Source organism: Patella vulgata, chromosome 7 (genome assembly GCF_932274485.2).
Source record: "Patella vulgata chromosome 7, xgPatVulg1.2, whole genome shotgun sequence".
NCBI classification, from domain to species: Eukaryota; Metazoa; Mollusca; class Gastropoda; family Patellidae; genus Patella; species Patella vulgata.
In genome coordinates, this window is record NC_065885.2 from 25,180,046 (window position 1) to 25,195,560 (window position 15,515).

A 15,515-nucleotide genomic window follows, 5' to 3' on the forward strand; every position below is an offset into this window, starting at 1 on the left:
AATAATAAAAAATGAAAATGAAATGGGGTTTACCATCCTAATTTTCTGCACCGACTGGCTTAATGTAGAAGGGCATACACCATGCAGTAAGATATCAAGAAATATTGCCTGGACAGCAGTGCTACAGCCTACTCTTACATCAAATTCCAACTATCAAGGTTCTTTTATGTGCACACCAATGTGTCCACGGGACCTCAGTTTTTCGTCCGATCTGAATGACTATATGATGTCACTTGCCAGACTCTCTATTCTCACCACTGACAAGGGGGATCCATGCTGGAAAATCCCGATGGACTTTCTCTGTCAACCCGGGGGTTTAACATGGGACTTGCAGGTTACCAAGCCAATGTCTTACTTACTGAGCCACTGTGGCTCCTTATAATAAAAGGTAAATAAACTATATCATCATGATGTACTGCTTTTCTTATTAAAATAAATCATTAAAATTGTTTAACCTTTTATTTCTTCTTTCATATCTTCTTCACTTTCACTTTCTGATTCAGGTTCATTTAAAAAAGCTTCAATATCATGTTGAGAAAGGTCTCCAGTTTCCACTTTCGATGTTTTCTCTGAAAACAAACCTAAGATTACAAAAGTGATATAAAATACCACAGAAGATAACATACAGATACTGAAATATACTCATGCATGGAATCATGTACTTGAATTGTTTGGACTTTGAGTGGTAATTATATGAATCCTTAGCTGCAATTTTTAGCCGTGATAATTCTTATCTACGGCTGCAATTGATACAGTATTTGAGGCTTCGAGCAAGTAAAATTAGGTTCAATTGCAAAATTTTTAACACATATCTTCACAGTTTGCATGGAAATAAGTAATTATGTTACAAATAGTGAAGAGTGGAACATTGAAATCATAATCTTATCTTACCAAACAGTTTTTCGAGTGACATGACACCCTGTGATTCTGGTTTGGCAGCCATTATAAACTGAACAGAAATTTTGCATAGCAGTTGGGTTTAATCAAATCATATAATTTCACGGTAAGGTTTCAATGAGAATTGGTTTATTATATGTTAAGCTATGTACGGTACAGTTTGGGGTCAGTGTTATTATAAATTAAGGGAGTTATAGGCCAGTAACATTTTTTAGTCAGTTGACTACAAAACTTGCACAAAGGAAGGCCTTAGGACAGTCCACTACTATGGCTGGAGCAAGACGGAAGACATCAGTAGTGGAACCATTTCTAATGAATCCTCAGTTATTTCTACAATGTTGTGGAAGGAAGGGAGATGAGATTAAACATCCACTTGACACAATTAGATCATTTTGGGACTAACACATGGTACAACTCTTCTTCAAGAAAACGCTTGTTGGTAGGGGTGTTCGGTGGGAGGTAACCAGAGGACCTGGAGAAAACACTTGAGGTTGACAGGCAACCCTACTTCTTGTCATGTACAAGCTTGGGATTGAAATCAAGCCACTTGTCTCAATGACAGACTGCTACACAACACAACCACTCAATTAATTCAATGGAATCTAGTAATCGACCTGTAAGTATACAGGACAATTTGCTATGGACCACACTTTCTGTTTATTACTGAGGGACTTTCGACTAGGCTGGTCTAGTCTTTATCAAGCAACTAGTGGTTGACCTGGCTTAGCAACGGTATAGCCATGAATCGGAAATAGCATAACTCCAAACTCCAAAACAGAAAGTGGTAGGCCATCGTCACCAGACCTTTGTTACTGCATGGTCTGAGCTACCCACATACACCGAAATTTCAGCCTCTGGATAGCCCTAGTGTAGCCGTAACCCCTGAACAAACAGACAGACAGACAAACAAAGAAACTACAGTCACAAATATTTGTATAGATTAAATGTTGGTCAGTAAAAAACAGTAATTGTATTCCATTGAATTTTATCCTATGTATATGACATACTATGTATGTATATGGTTTGTGTCTCTTAATTGCAGAATTTATTTAAATAATATTCTAGAAGTGAAATATCATACCAGAAACAACAGGTATACTTGGTTCTAAATCTTCATCATCACTCGAATTCTGTTCCAAAAATGATGTCAAAGTGTCATGGTCACATTGTTCATCTGATTCTTCCACTTTACCATTGTTTAATTTATTACCACTTGGCATTTCACCATTAACGGCACACATGTCTCTTCTAGTTTCAGACTGTGATCGTGTCGTATCAGTTTGTGATACTTCTGCATCAACAAAGTCATTGGAATCATCATCAAGAATAGCTGCTAAGGCATCTAAATCACACTGTTCCTCTGAAATAAATTAAATTTCTTTGCTATATTATGTTAAATCACAGGTAGCCACACAAGGCATGGAAACACGACTGCACAGCATCTATGTTACATACAACAGAGTATCTGGAATGAAAACGTGAAGTTGACCAAATCTGCATAAAGAATAGCTTAAGAAATCTATCCTGGACATGTAATAATATATATACATATACATAAACTTCCACAAAATTGTCATTTTGACCATAGTAAATTTGGTTTACATTTGTTTTGACCACATCATTTATATCATCTTCAAAAAGAGGATGCTGAATCTAATATTCGTTTTCAGGATTCAACTTCCACAATATTATATTTTACAAAACAAGTGATTGATTCAAAATCCCTCTAAAGTGATCAGCAACTTTAAGACACTTGGCACTAAAAACATAAACGTGTGGCAGTGTCAGAAGTTACATCTATGTAGGGAGACACAGACCTTGAGAACTGAAAATCATGCTGGAGTGATAAAATGTGTTCACCATATATTTTGCGGACACTATTTAACTCTGCCAAATTTATATCCTAGACAATGCTTTTTATAATTAATTTACATTAAAATCAAAGATGTATAAATTATAAATATACACTGTTTATAGGCTAAATGTTCATAAATAAAAAGCATTATAAAGAATACCATTTCTTTAGATATCATACATGTGTATGTCCAATTACATTTCAACAGACAAGAATGTCATTTTGACAGCGCCACAAATTTATTGTTCTGCTTTAGAATGGTGGGACATGCCCAAATTACATTTACATTATGTGTTGAGGGCGTACTATCTAGTGGTACATTGTAGGTAGTCCACCGAACGTTGACGCAACAATACTGGTCTTTCGATAATGCTTTTTAATTGCAAATTATGCCACGTAAAGTCAGCTTGTGTGCATATTATTTATTTACTATCAAGTTATATGAAATAATGAATGAAAACAAGCCTCTCTTTGATAGATAATAAGATAGGTTGCCAGGCAACTAAACATATACCCACAGCAGCTAAATCGTCTGAACAGTTAACAAGAGTTGTCGCATATTTTCACTTTTGTCAGTTAATGAAACACTTATAATACACTAACATCTAATTTTAGAGTAACAAGTCATTAAGTAATTATCAGAAAATCATTAGAATTTGTTTGGCCCATGCTAACGTTTAGTATACAAAACATTTAATAACATGGATTTAGCTGTTCAAATTATCAAAATCCATTGAAAATCAATATACTTGTTCGTTTGAAGACCTTAAACTCTATGTATAAAGCCAAAGTCAATCAAAACGATTATATACTATTCAAAAAAAGTAGGGGATATTTGATTTTTAAGTGTTATTAAAGTCACCTAATGAAACTGACGAAGAAACAAATGACAAAATAAATGAAGTTCACATTCGCGATTTATTCCAAATGATCGTTAGATTAAGTAAGGCACAGACTGACCATTATAAGGGTAAAATGATACCCGGGGTCAAACAGCAAAGTTACCACAGCATCACAACCAAGTCAGTAACGGGTAAATCCTCCTGTTTGCCAAACAAGCATTGATCCGACGTAGCATACTCCTAATGAGACGTCTAAGGTCATTTTGGTCCAGATTGTCCCATTCCTGTTGCAACGCAGCAGCAAGTTCTTGGACATTGGCAGGACGTTGTTGACGTTGACGTAACCTCTGTCCAAGCATGTCCCAGACATGCTCGATGGGGGAGAGGTCGGGACTCAGTGCTGGCCAAGGTAATGTGGTGATGTTCTGTTGTTGGAGGTAACCTGTAACGATCCTGGCCCTGTGACATCTTGCGTTGTCATCCTGGAAGATGAAACGGCGGCCATGACATCGTGTGAACGGCACAACATGGACTGCCAAGATGTTGTCCCGGTAGTACTGGCCTGTAACACGCCCTGCAACAACATGTAAAGCCGTTCTTACAGCAACAGTGATGCCTCCCCACACCATAACAGAACCACCCCCAAATCAATCATGTCTGATGACGTTAACGTCTTGGAAGCGCTCGTTTCGACGACGCCACACCCTCCTACGTCTGTCCAAAAAATCAACAGTGAACCTTGACTCATCTGAAAACATCACATTGCTCAAGCGTCGATTATCCCAACGACGTCTTGCCTGAATGTGATGATCTCTCAAACAAGGGATCACGCGAGGACGTCGGGCGCGAAGGTGACCCCTATGCAGTCGATTCCGAATCGTCTGGCCACTCACTCTCACACCAGTGTCTGTTTGAAGACGAGCGCTGATCTGATTTGCTGTGATGGCACGATTTCTCAAGGCCAAGGTACGGATAAATCGATCCTGGGCTTGACTTGTCGCCCTTGGTCGACCTGATCGTGGTCTGTCCTGTACAGATTGTGTATCACGGTATCTGGACCATAGCCTGCTTATGACAGACTGAGAAACATTCATCGTCCGCGCCACAACCGCCTGTGTTGTGCCGATCTGTAGCATGCCAAGGGCACGTAACCTTTCATTTTGGGTAAGCCGACGCATATCAAAATTTGTTTTCTGGTCACTAAAACAATTAAACTGATGTTTCCACCCTGGAATTCAATGCCACAATGACTGTAACATTCAAAGTCAGAGTCGTGCAAATCTTGGGTTGGACCCCCATGATGATCCCAAGCATCACCTGCATTCCATGCGGTAGCTATTGGTGCGTTTGGGCGTCACATGTAACTGGAAATGTTTCTTCTGTTAGGTTCTATAGTGACTTTTTTCATAGTCATTTGCATATTTTAGTATTATGCCCCCAAAATCAAATATCCCCTACTTTTTTTGAATAGTATATATAGGTGTAAACACGGTGTTTAAATATAAAATCAATCAGATGATAACTATGGTCATAAAGCATCCACAAGATTTTTCAGAGTGATCAAGGGCCATAACTTTGGCAGTAATAATCAGAAATCGTTGAATATCAATAGGATTCTTCGTCTGATAACCATAAACAATGTGTATAAATTTAAAGTCAGTCGGATTATAACTTTAGCCTCTAAAGCGTCCACAAAATTTGTCAAAGTGATCAAGGGCCATAACTCGGGGAGTCATTATTGGAAATCGTTGAAAATAAATATAGGCTTCTTCGTGTCATGAAATTAACACTGTGTATATATTTACAGTCAATCGGATATTAACTTTAGCCTCTAGAGCATCCACAAGCAATTGTGGATGCCGGACTGACGGAAGGACCACCGGACCGATGGACAGGGGCGACGACAATATACAACCACATGGGTGTATAAAAACTACATAGTATCCACCACCATATTGGTAAATCGATAATTATGATTGGCTACTATTTTTGGAGTTAGGTAGAGGTTCTAATGGAGACAAAAGCATTAGATTTCTTCACTGTAGTTTTTTCAAACGTAACTGTCAATTTTTTTAAAGTTTTGGTAAAATTCTCAAATAAAAATGTGTAAATACGACCGATCTAAATTTCACATCCGCTTCTTCACCTATGAATCGCTGGTTATAAAAATTGATAATTCCATGTCTCTAGGATAACTTTGCACCTGAATAAATGAACAGCAATGTGATGGTGACATCGAAAATCGACCTAGTCTTTGTGGGGAGAATTCATTCATGGTTTTGGGGACGATGTGGCCTACTATTTTGAGCCCAGAGATCAATGTTAATCAAATTGAATAAGTTGCTGGCACGATAATTTGTGTTCACTAGCTTTTATTTGCGGGCACCTGTCAAATCTCGAGGCCTGGTCACGTAGTGGCTTAGTAAGATAGATGCTGGTTTGCTAACAAGGTCTCTGGTTCACTCCCAGTGATGGCCAAGAAAGATCCTCTGAATTTTCTGGCTGATTTCTCCTTGTCAGTAGTGCTGGACGGAGGGCCTGGCAAGGTCAGTGTCTAGTTTTCGGATGGAACAGAAAATTGAGGTCCCATGTACACAATGGCGTACATGTAAAAGAACACTTGACAGTTGGATTTGGAATTAAGAGTAGGCAATTGCGCCAGTGGACAAAATTTCCCTTATATCATGGCACATGCCCATTTTACATTAACCCGGCCAGTCGATTGGTGCAGAAAAGTAGGATGGACTTTATAGGTGTCATTTACCTTCCATAATAAAATGTCAAACACAATCAGCCAGGCCAAACCACAGATTGGATAAATAAATTAAACTTTAACCTGAAAATAACAATAACACAAAATAAATTCATTTTATCTAATAAACCATAAATAAACAAAATGAGTTTGCAAGATTCAAATAAACTATAGGGTCTAATCATATTAAAAATAAACACAAATATAAATATTTCAATGTCTTTATTCTTGTGGCTAGGGAAGCACAGACTGATTGGGACCAAAAGTCAAAGATGATTGCAACCAAATTTGTGGCTTATTAATTGGGATGGATGATTGACATGTATAGCCGACTATAACTATATAGTTTACGTTGAATCCCATTGTTATTCACAGCGGCTAGATGCCAGATGGAACTACAGCATCATTCCTACTCTCACTCTGAGACATGGACTGACTTATGGTGGTTCGAGAAATGAGGTGAGCACTGCATGAGTGTTGATAGTTGATTGATACCGTACTAAAAGCATAAATAGCTACATAAACTCACAAAAGGTTAGTAATCGGCTGTACTTATCAACACCACATAGACCTTCAAGAGACAGGACATGAATTAATTGTTAATAACCCTGTTTAAAAGTTAATAAACGAAATATATTACAATTTTAATAAGCTTTGTTTACATCTTTGCATACTTTCGCGGTTTTTTGTAGTCTCGATTGTTCAAAATAGAGTTTTCCGAGCAACCATTAAAGACTGGAATTCGAATCTATATCTATTTTTTGTTAACATTTATTTTACGCCGCAACTACGTATTTCCCATTTTCCGTGTAACGTTTTTGGGTGTCTATTTCTCAGTATAAAATTGCAGATTAATAGCACAGTAATAAATAAAACATGGCAGTTTAATTAAATTAAGGCTTTACTATAAGTACTACCCAAACGTTTTGGAATACGCAGTGGTTCGACTTAGCTTTGTGTAATAGAATGCAGACGCCATTTTCGGCAAAAGTATTTGTAAACACAACGAAATATTTATTTACATCCTGCTTTATTGTATCCGAATAACAAGAATACATTTCCCTTTGGTGTAATAAATTAGGTAACCTACTATAAGCTCATGGGCATCTGGTCTAAAACTATTGACAAACTGCTTACAATAAGAGTTTCCGCTTTCGTAACAGCACGTTTGTTTTCTTACTCAATACTCATTCAATTTATTTCATATTCATTCCAGGCTGATTTTTTTTATTTGATTTGATTTTGACTGTCTGTGTATGTCTTATTGAATTTCAAACGGGCATAGATCTGGGCTAATATAAAATGATTACGTTTCTCTAATTTATTATAAGATATAATTCTGTGCTGTTAGAGTTAGTTTAGAGACACTTTTATTTTTATCCAGTGATGAGTAGCCTAGGTGGTTAATATCACTATATGTACACGTTTCACATCACTTATGTCTTATTCACTACCTTAATATAATAGTAATGTTGTAATAATAGCCTACTATCAGCCATCAGGTAAAATTGTATGCATAGTAATAGTAATGTTGTAATAGCCTACTATAACTATCACACATCAGGTAAAATTTTATGCATTGACTGCAAGTAGTATAGTGCAAACGTCGATACATGTCAGGAGTGACCTGCTCTTATGCATATCGGGAGATTCAGGGTCATATTCAGGATGTCAGGTTTCTCTTGTGAATGAAAGTAAAAAAGGAACACTTTCATAGACTTATAAATACTTTATTTTGTTAAATACAAATCCAAATGGTCGAGGCGCATGTCCGGTCTGTTCTTCCTCTTACCATTAGTAAACCAGCTGAAACAAAGATTCTAATAAACGAATACGCCAACTCCAATGTCCTATCCTTTCTCTTTCAACTACAGATTTACACACTAATTTCGTCCTTCGACTTCAATACTGAACGCACCCATAAGGGAAGGACATTTCCCACGACTGTGACTATTTTAACACAACTATGTAACAGGTTGATACGTTTCATAACATGCATGGGAGATCAAAGGAAATAACATCCCAAGGTGTGTAGGATCAAGTATTGACACAGGAACGCATGATCAATTATATCTTAACATTCGTTTTATCTATCGATATAAGAGTAGGCCGTAGCGCGGCTGCCTGGGCAAAATTTCCCTCAAAGCACACTGTATGGCGTATGCCCGTCTTCATTAGCCCAGTTTAGGAGCAGAACAGTAGGAAGTTAAACCCCATTTCATTTCATTTCTGATTTGGGGAATTCCATGATATGGCAATAAAACAAATACTGTTTTAAAGTATTTTTAAATGAGGGCAAATTTATTTAACATTTTTTTAAAATGCTACATTGATACTTTGAAGTAATTAAAGTGACCAATGTATTATTATATATATGAAGGATTAACTCACAGAAAACGTTGAGTCGACTCCTACCCACAAAAAAATAGACAAAGACTAAGAGAACGATAATAGATATTTAACATACCGCTATTGCTGAAGCTTGTTTTACTTAGCATTTTTACTTACATAACTTTCCTTTTTGTAGAAAGCCTGGTCCCATTTAAGACAGTTTAGAAATGGTTTAGTTTAAGTTATGTAAGCTTAACTGACACTGTTGAAGGTCCAAAGATGGAATCTGATGAAAAGGATAAAAAAGTTGAAGAAAAAGTTGGAGAGAAGGCCGAGGAGAAGAGCGATAAATCTGATGTTCCACCAAAGAAAAAGGTTGAAGAGAAGAGAAAAGATAGCTCTAGAGGTCGTGGAGATCAAGTAAGAGGTGGAGGAGATGGTCCATCATCTGGCTATAAAAAGGACAGGTATTATTGTGTTGGATCAATATTTCCATTTTGCTTTCAGAACTTGAAATTATTATACCATGTAGCAATATTAAATGTAGACCAGCAGTCCATGCGAAATGATATTTTTGTCCCCCGCCTTTCGAAGAAAGCAGGGGACTATTAAAATGGGTTCGTCCGTCTGTCTGTCTGTCCGTCTGTCTGTCCGTCTGTCTGTCCGTCACACTTTTTGGGACACAATAACTCTCTTCCTAATTGAGCTAGAATGTTCAAACTTGGTGTATGTGTTTATTAGGTCAATGCCTTGATGGAGTTCGAAGATGAGCATTTTCCGCTTAGGGTAAGCAGAGATAAGCAATTTGATTGGTTGATGCTTTGGGACACGATAACTCTCTTCCTAATTGGGCTAGAATGTTCAAACTTGGTGTATGTGTTGATTAGGTCAATGCCTTGATGGAGTTCGAAGATGAGCATTTTCCGCTTAGGGTAAGCAGAGATAAGCAATTTGATTGGTTGATGCTTTGGGACACGATAACTTTTAATTGAGCTAGAATGTTCAAACTTGGTGTATGTGTTTATTAGGTCAATGCCTTGATGGAGTTCGAAGATGAGCATTTTCCGCTTAGGGTAAGCAGAGATAAGCAATTTGATTGGTTGATACTTTGGGGCACGATAACTCTCTTCCTAATTGAGCTAGAATGTTCAAACTTGGTGTATGTGTTGATTAGGTCAATGCCTTGATGGAGTTCGAAGATGAGCATTTCCCGCTTAGGGTAAGCAGAGATAAGCAATTTGATTGGTTGATGCTTTGGGACACGATAACTTTAGTTGTCCCCCGCCTTTTGAAGAAAGCAGGGGACTATTAAAATGGGTTCGTCCGCCTGTCTGTCTGTCCGCCTGCCTGTCCGTCCGTCTGTCTGTCCGTCACACTTTTTGGGACACAATAACTCTCCTTCTAATTGACCTAGAATGTTCAAACTTGGTGTGGGTGTATATTAGGTCAATGCTTTGATGGAGTTCGAAGATGAGCATTTTCTGCTTAGTGTAAGCAGAGATAAGCAATTTGATTGGTTGATGCTTTGGGACACGATAACTTTAGTTCTAATTAAGTGAGAGTGATGAAACTTGGTGTATAGTTTTATTACATCAGTACCTTGACTAAGTTCGATGATGAGCATTTTCTGCTCAGGGTAAGCAGAGCGATAAGCAATTTGATTGGCCGAGACTTCGGAACACAATAACTCTCCTTCTAATTGAGCTAAAATGTTCACACTGCTTCTAATTGAGGTAGAATGTTTAAACTTGATGTAGATGTTCGTCTTGACTGAGTTCAATGATTAACATATCGATCTCAAGCTAAGCAGAGATAAGCAATTTCCTTGGTCGATGCTTTGGGACAATATAACTTTGATTCTGTCTGATAGAGAGTGATGAAATTTAGTGTATAGTTGATAAACAGTTTGATTGCTCGATACTTTTGAAAAAAATAGATGTGCGATTAATTAATATGTGGCATCTATTTATTTGCGGATTTCGGCGGGGGACATCAGCCTCACTGTTGGCTTGTTTTTACTGGACATTTGGGCAGGTATTATTCCAACTATTACTGGACCGAATGAGATTTTACTGCTCCAAAAAAGTTCATACCAAAAATATGCATAAAATAAGTAATAATGGCCTAAAACTCGAAAAACAACAAACAGTATATATAAGGGGGAAAATACTTTACTTTATTACAAAGATTATCTATTGTATAGAGACTTTTTCGCACACTTCCTTAATTGTCATTTTGTGTTAATGATAACAATAAATAGACTGAGCAAAGAAAATATAATCCCTTAGATGACAATCGAGTCTACCAGAAGCCAATGTTATTAATACAATAAAAGGACTTTCGTTTTAGTCTGGATTAACCTAGCCTACTACTTTCTAGACTAGTTCGATATACGGTACTACGTACTCGAGATAAGATTTTGTTTACATTTTAAACAATAGTGAAATTAACACAATAAATTAAACGAGAATTCAACTGTCCGTGCATGAAGTGCCGTCAGTCAGTGCCAATACGGCGATGATTTAATATTTGTAAGTTGAGTGTCCCTTAACCCGTCCACAAGCAAACCCATCCACGGTTAAGGTAATACCGGTACTTGACTTGTATATTATTTAATTGATTAGAATAGATCAGTTTTACTCATTGGTTGTTTATATTGTTTTATTTACCTAATAATCAACTAGCTTGGCTTGCCATCCCGACAGCGATTAGTTTGAGTTCAAATTCTTTATTTCTTTAAGCCAAAGACTCATCAGGTATAACATATAGTACAAACAAATAAATAAATACAATATGTACAAAAACAATATAGTTCACCGATGTTTTTGTAATAAAGAACAATAGTATTGTTTGTTGATTAGCGTTATGATTTTAGATAAAATGGTAAGTTCACCAATGTTTTTGTAATAAAGTAGACCCGTATTGTTTGTTAATTGACTTTATCCCATGATTTAAAAAATTGGCGATGGTTAATATTGGGTCAAAAATAATTCCTTAAATTGCGCGGGAGCCCCTTTTAGATAAATTGAATTCGCATAAAAACAACAAAGAGTGGCTACGTGCGATTTTATTCTTTGATCTTTGATACACAGAAAAATTTTTGTTATTCAAACAAATCTGCACGAGAATGACAACATACAATTTGACAGTTACCATTGATTTGGAATTCATGTAGAATAGGCTCTTCTATCGAGCCTACAGTTATTCTTTTCTAAAATAAAATGAGTGCCTTGGATTTTTGTGTGGATTTGATAGCGGTTATACTTTACTAAAATTCTCTGACATCGGAGACTTGTGTCGCGTTCATTTCATTTTTGGGGTAAGTACGAGCTTCTTATGTCTGATTTGAAAGCACTTTCGACTCTCGTTGCAAGTTCTATTTGTCTTATTTCTATTTGTAAGACCGGTAACCTAAATACCGTTATAGTTTGCAATTTTAAAGTCTATCTTTGCCGTGATTCGAGAGTAATTCTTAACTATGCACTCTAAACATGTATAGTCTTATGCATGCGTGTCCTTCAAAATGTACTAGTTAGACATGCAGCTTTACATGACTGGTTGGAAATGTAACCGCATATATCGTGCAGAATATGTGAACACGCGTGTTCTTACTATACAACTTTACCTAATGCGGCCGTATTATTAACGAAAATATTCAACATTCATAACATCGTGGCAGTATATCGTTTTGACATCGATTGTTTATGACAAATATAACCGTTAATTTTGCATGTAAAATTACACCGAGGCCTATCGTGTCCTGCGACTATCATGGCACACAATAGTGAAATTAACACAATAAATTAAACGAGAATTCAACAGTCCGTACACGAAGTGCCGTCAGTCAGTGCCAATACGGCGATGATTTAATACAACCAGCAGTCAGTAAACCGGGTCCAGAATCTTTTCGGACAACCGGGCCGGTATTCATGATGAAAATACCGGACCGAGAGCTATTTTATCGGTAATGACCGAAGGTCCGACGGCTTTCGCATGGACTGTAGACCAGATCAAAAATAAAGCCAGAAATGAGCTCTAATAACTTACTTTAGTGAATGTTCAACCACAAGTAACAAGATAAATTAAACTTATACGGTATTTGTTGGTTATTTCTTGCAATGTAAGGGAGGTTGGGTGGCTGAATGGTTAACGACCTAGTTTCGAATCCCTGCTTGTATGTGACAAGGAGTAGGGTCGCCTGTCCCACCTCCCACTGCTGAAGCGAAATAATGAAATAAAATTGATCCATATGTTAGTCCCAAAATAAGTTAGTTTGTGTCGAGTGGACATTAAACCCATCTCTCTCTCTCTCTCTCTCTCTCTCTCTCTCTCAATATCTTATCTTCAGAAATCTAGGGTGTTATAATGTCCTCCTTTGTAAGTTGTATGCATATGGCATTTAATCAACTGTATGAAATTTAGCTAATTTTGATCTGACTGTGGACAAATTTAAATCTCATTTATGAATAAGAGAGGAAAAAAACAACAAAATTTTATATTTACATGTAGTAATTGGGCAACTCTAATTTCCATGTGTACCAATTTTAGTGAAAATCGGAGGTGGCTATTTGATCTTGATCATTTGATTTTCAATATAACATATACAATATATTTAATTTCATATTATTAATAATATTAATAATTGTCTTGTAGTTATGACAGAGATAAAAAAGACAAAGACAGAAAAGATGGTGGCTATGACAGGAATGATAGAGATAAGAGTGAAAGATATAAGAGTGATAGAGAAAGAAAAGATAGTGGGTATAATAGAAGAGATCGGGATAGGAGAGATAAAGATAGAAAAGACAGTGGTTATGATCGAGATAGAAGAGATAGAGATAGAAAAGATAGCGGCTATGATCGAGATAAAAGTGATAAAGATAGAAGAGATAGAGATAGGAAAGATAGTGGCTATGATCGAGATAAAAGTGATAAAGATAGAAGAGATAGGAAAGACAGTGGCTATGATCGAGATAGGAAAGAAAGTAGTTATGGAAGGAGGGGAAAATTGGACAGTGACAGGAAAGAACCAGAAAAGAAATCTATGTAAGTTATTGCTAACTAAAATAAAGTTTTCCGTTACTTGCTGATTACCATGCTTTTAAGATTAACTTGTAAAATTTAAATTAAGTTTTCTGGCACTGTGATGACATAACAATTTCAAAATCATGTCTGAAGTTTATACATTTATCTTGTAAAAATAATTTGTATGTATTGTTTTAGTTTCCATCTATTTGCAGTTCTTCCAGTTCTTCCAGTTCCCATAGTTACAGTAAATCTCGGGAAATGAAGCAACAACCGGCTCCACCACCGAAACTTACTGAAGAAGAGAAAAAAGCCCTAAAGGAGGCAGAAGAGAAGAAGAAACAAGAAGAGGAAGAAAGAAAATTAGAAGAAGCAAAACAAAAAGAAGAAGAAGAGCGATTGAAAAAAGAAGAAGAAGAAAAGGTGGGTTGTTCTAAATTGTATTGCATTGCTCCTTCTAGGACATTGGTCTTTCATCTACACTATATTGCAGGTATTTTAGTTATTTACAGGTAATTTTGTAACAATGTGTGATCACCAGATTCAGAGTTTGCACAGACTAAAACTGTCAGTGTGGACTAGTCTCCTGCTCTCCTCCCCCCCCCCTTTCCCTACAAAAGGCTGCATCATTTTAAAAAGCTCTTTTCTTCAATTTTCAGTATCACAAATATGCAAATTAATGTACTTACTTAAAGTTGAATTATGTAAGCTTTAGATAAACAGCTGACCGTACTTGATATAATAAATAGATAATGCAAAATCAATATATTGAAAATTTCATTCAAATTACTTTATTCCGAGTGAAGTTATCACCATTTGGAGTTTTGACAAGATATGGCATAGATTGTTTATTATCGTAAGAACGGTGCTTGTTATTCGAGACTTATCTTCGCTTTGCCATTTTTAAATTAAATCATTAAATGGCAGCCAATTTGTAATCTGCTAAAATCTCTGCCATCCGATTATCTAGAGAGTTGATTATACTCTTGTCATATGAATAAATGTATAAATAATAGTTTATGTAACTTTTGAAGCCCCCCCCCCCCCAAAAAAAAAGACCTGCAATAAGTAGATTTAGCTTTTACATAAACACATATTTAATTTTAAAAAAAAGTAATTGTTATATTTAGGTAGAAATATATGAACGAATCAAATTTTATTTGTGTGAAATATATTCATTGATCAAATCTTATTTCCATTAAATTATAGAAGTTTTGAAATTTGGATTACCTATGACAGCTGCATGTATTTGGAATGTGTGCTGTCTGTAGATTGGATTGATGGTTATAAATGTGATTTTTATTACGAACTTGCCTAGCTAACAGTCTTTTTCTTTTATATTCTTTTACTAATACTATTAATACCTTTTAACTACTAAACTCAAAACTGTTATTGAAATTTTTTTAACATTGATGAAATTGTGTTTTTATTGTTACAGAGAAAGGCTGAAGAAGAAGCACAGAGATTAAAAGAGGAACAGGTATTTGTTACAATTGTACATTGTATGGCAATGATAAATACTAGGGAGACTGACTTAGAGCAATTATTGTGATTTTTCCAAAGTTATATTGTTAGTAAACCATCAGAATATTACATGTACGCTATGAATTTTGCACTAGAGATTGCTAGTTTACAGAGTTATGAATTGATTTCAGGACAACTTAAATGAGTTTATTGAAGAAACTGGAGCCAGATTAGAGTTTAAAGATTCACTGAAAGAAAATAATGTGAAAGCAGCTGGTAAGATATTTTTCTATAAACATCTGTAAAATATAGTAGATCTGAAATTTGTTGGTCATCATTGGAGGGATTC

At 36.1% G+C, this 15,515-nt stretch overlaps 2 protein-coding genes across 4 annotated transcripts in view; one reads left to right on the plus strand and one right to left on the minus strand.

Annotated features, from left to right (window-relative positions):
* LOC126827465 (protein MCM10 homolog) overlaps nt 1-7,011 on the minus strand; it is a 62,288-nt gene extending 55,277 nt beyond the window's left edge. The window contains exons 1-4 of the mRNA XM_050556816.2: nt 6,876-7,011; nt 6,359-6,430; nt 1,979-2,257; nt 456-569 (exon numbers count right to left, since the gene is read on the minus strand). Of these exons, the coding sequence (XP_050412773.1) occupies nt 456-569; nt 1,979-2,257; nt 6,359-6,365 (400 nt within the window). The 5' untranslated portion in view covers nt 6,366-6,430; nt 6,876-7,011. The remainder of the gene's footprint in view (nt 1-455; nt 570-1,978; nt 2,258-6,358; nt 6,431-6,875) is intronic.
* Nucleotides 7,012-7,291: 280 nt separating this feature from the next.
* LOC126828581 (regulator of nonsense transcripts 2) overlaps nt 7,292-15,515 on the plus strand; it is a 29,781-nt gene continuing 21,557 nt past the window's right edge. For all 3 annotated transcript variants that reach the window (XR_007683155.2, XM_050558432.2, XM_050558433.2), the window contains exons 1-6: nt 7,292-7,427; nt 8,874-9,144; nt 13,331-13,723; nt 13,918-14,125; nt 15,141-15,182; nt 15,358-15,442. Coding sequence is in view for 2 of the 3 variants with exons in the window: in XM_050558432.2 (XP_050414389.1) it covers nt 8,957-9,144; nt 13,331-13,723; nt 13,918-14,125; nt 15,141-15,182; nt 15,358-15,442 (916 nt within the window). In the remaining variant the exon portion in view is untranslated. The remainder of the gene's footprint in view (nt 7,428-8,873; nt 9,145-13,330; nt 13,724-13,917; nt 14,126-15,140; nt 15,183-15,357; nt 15,443-15,515) is intronic.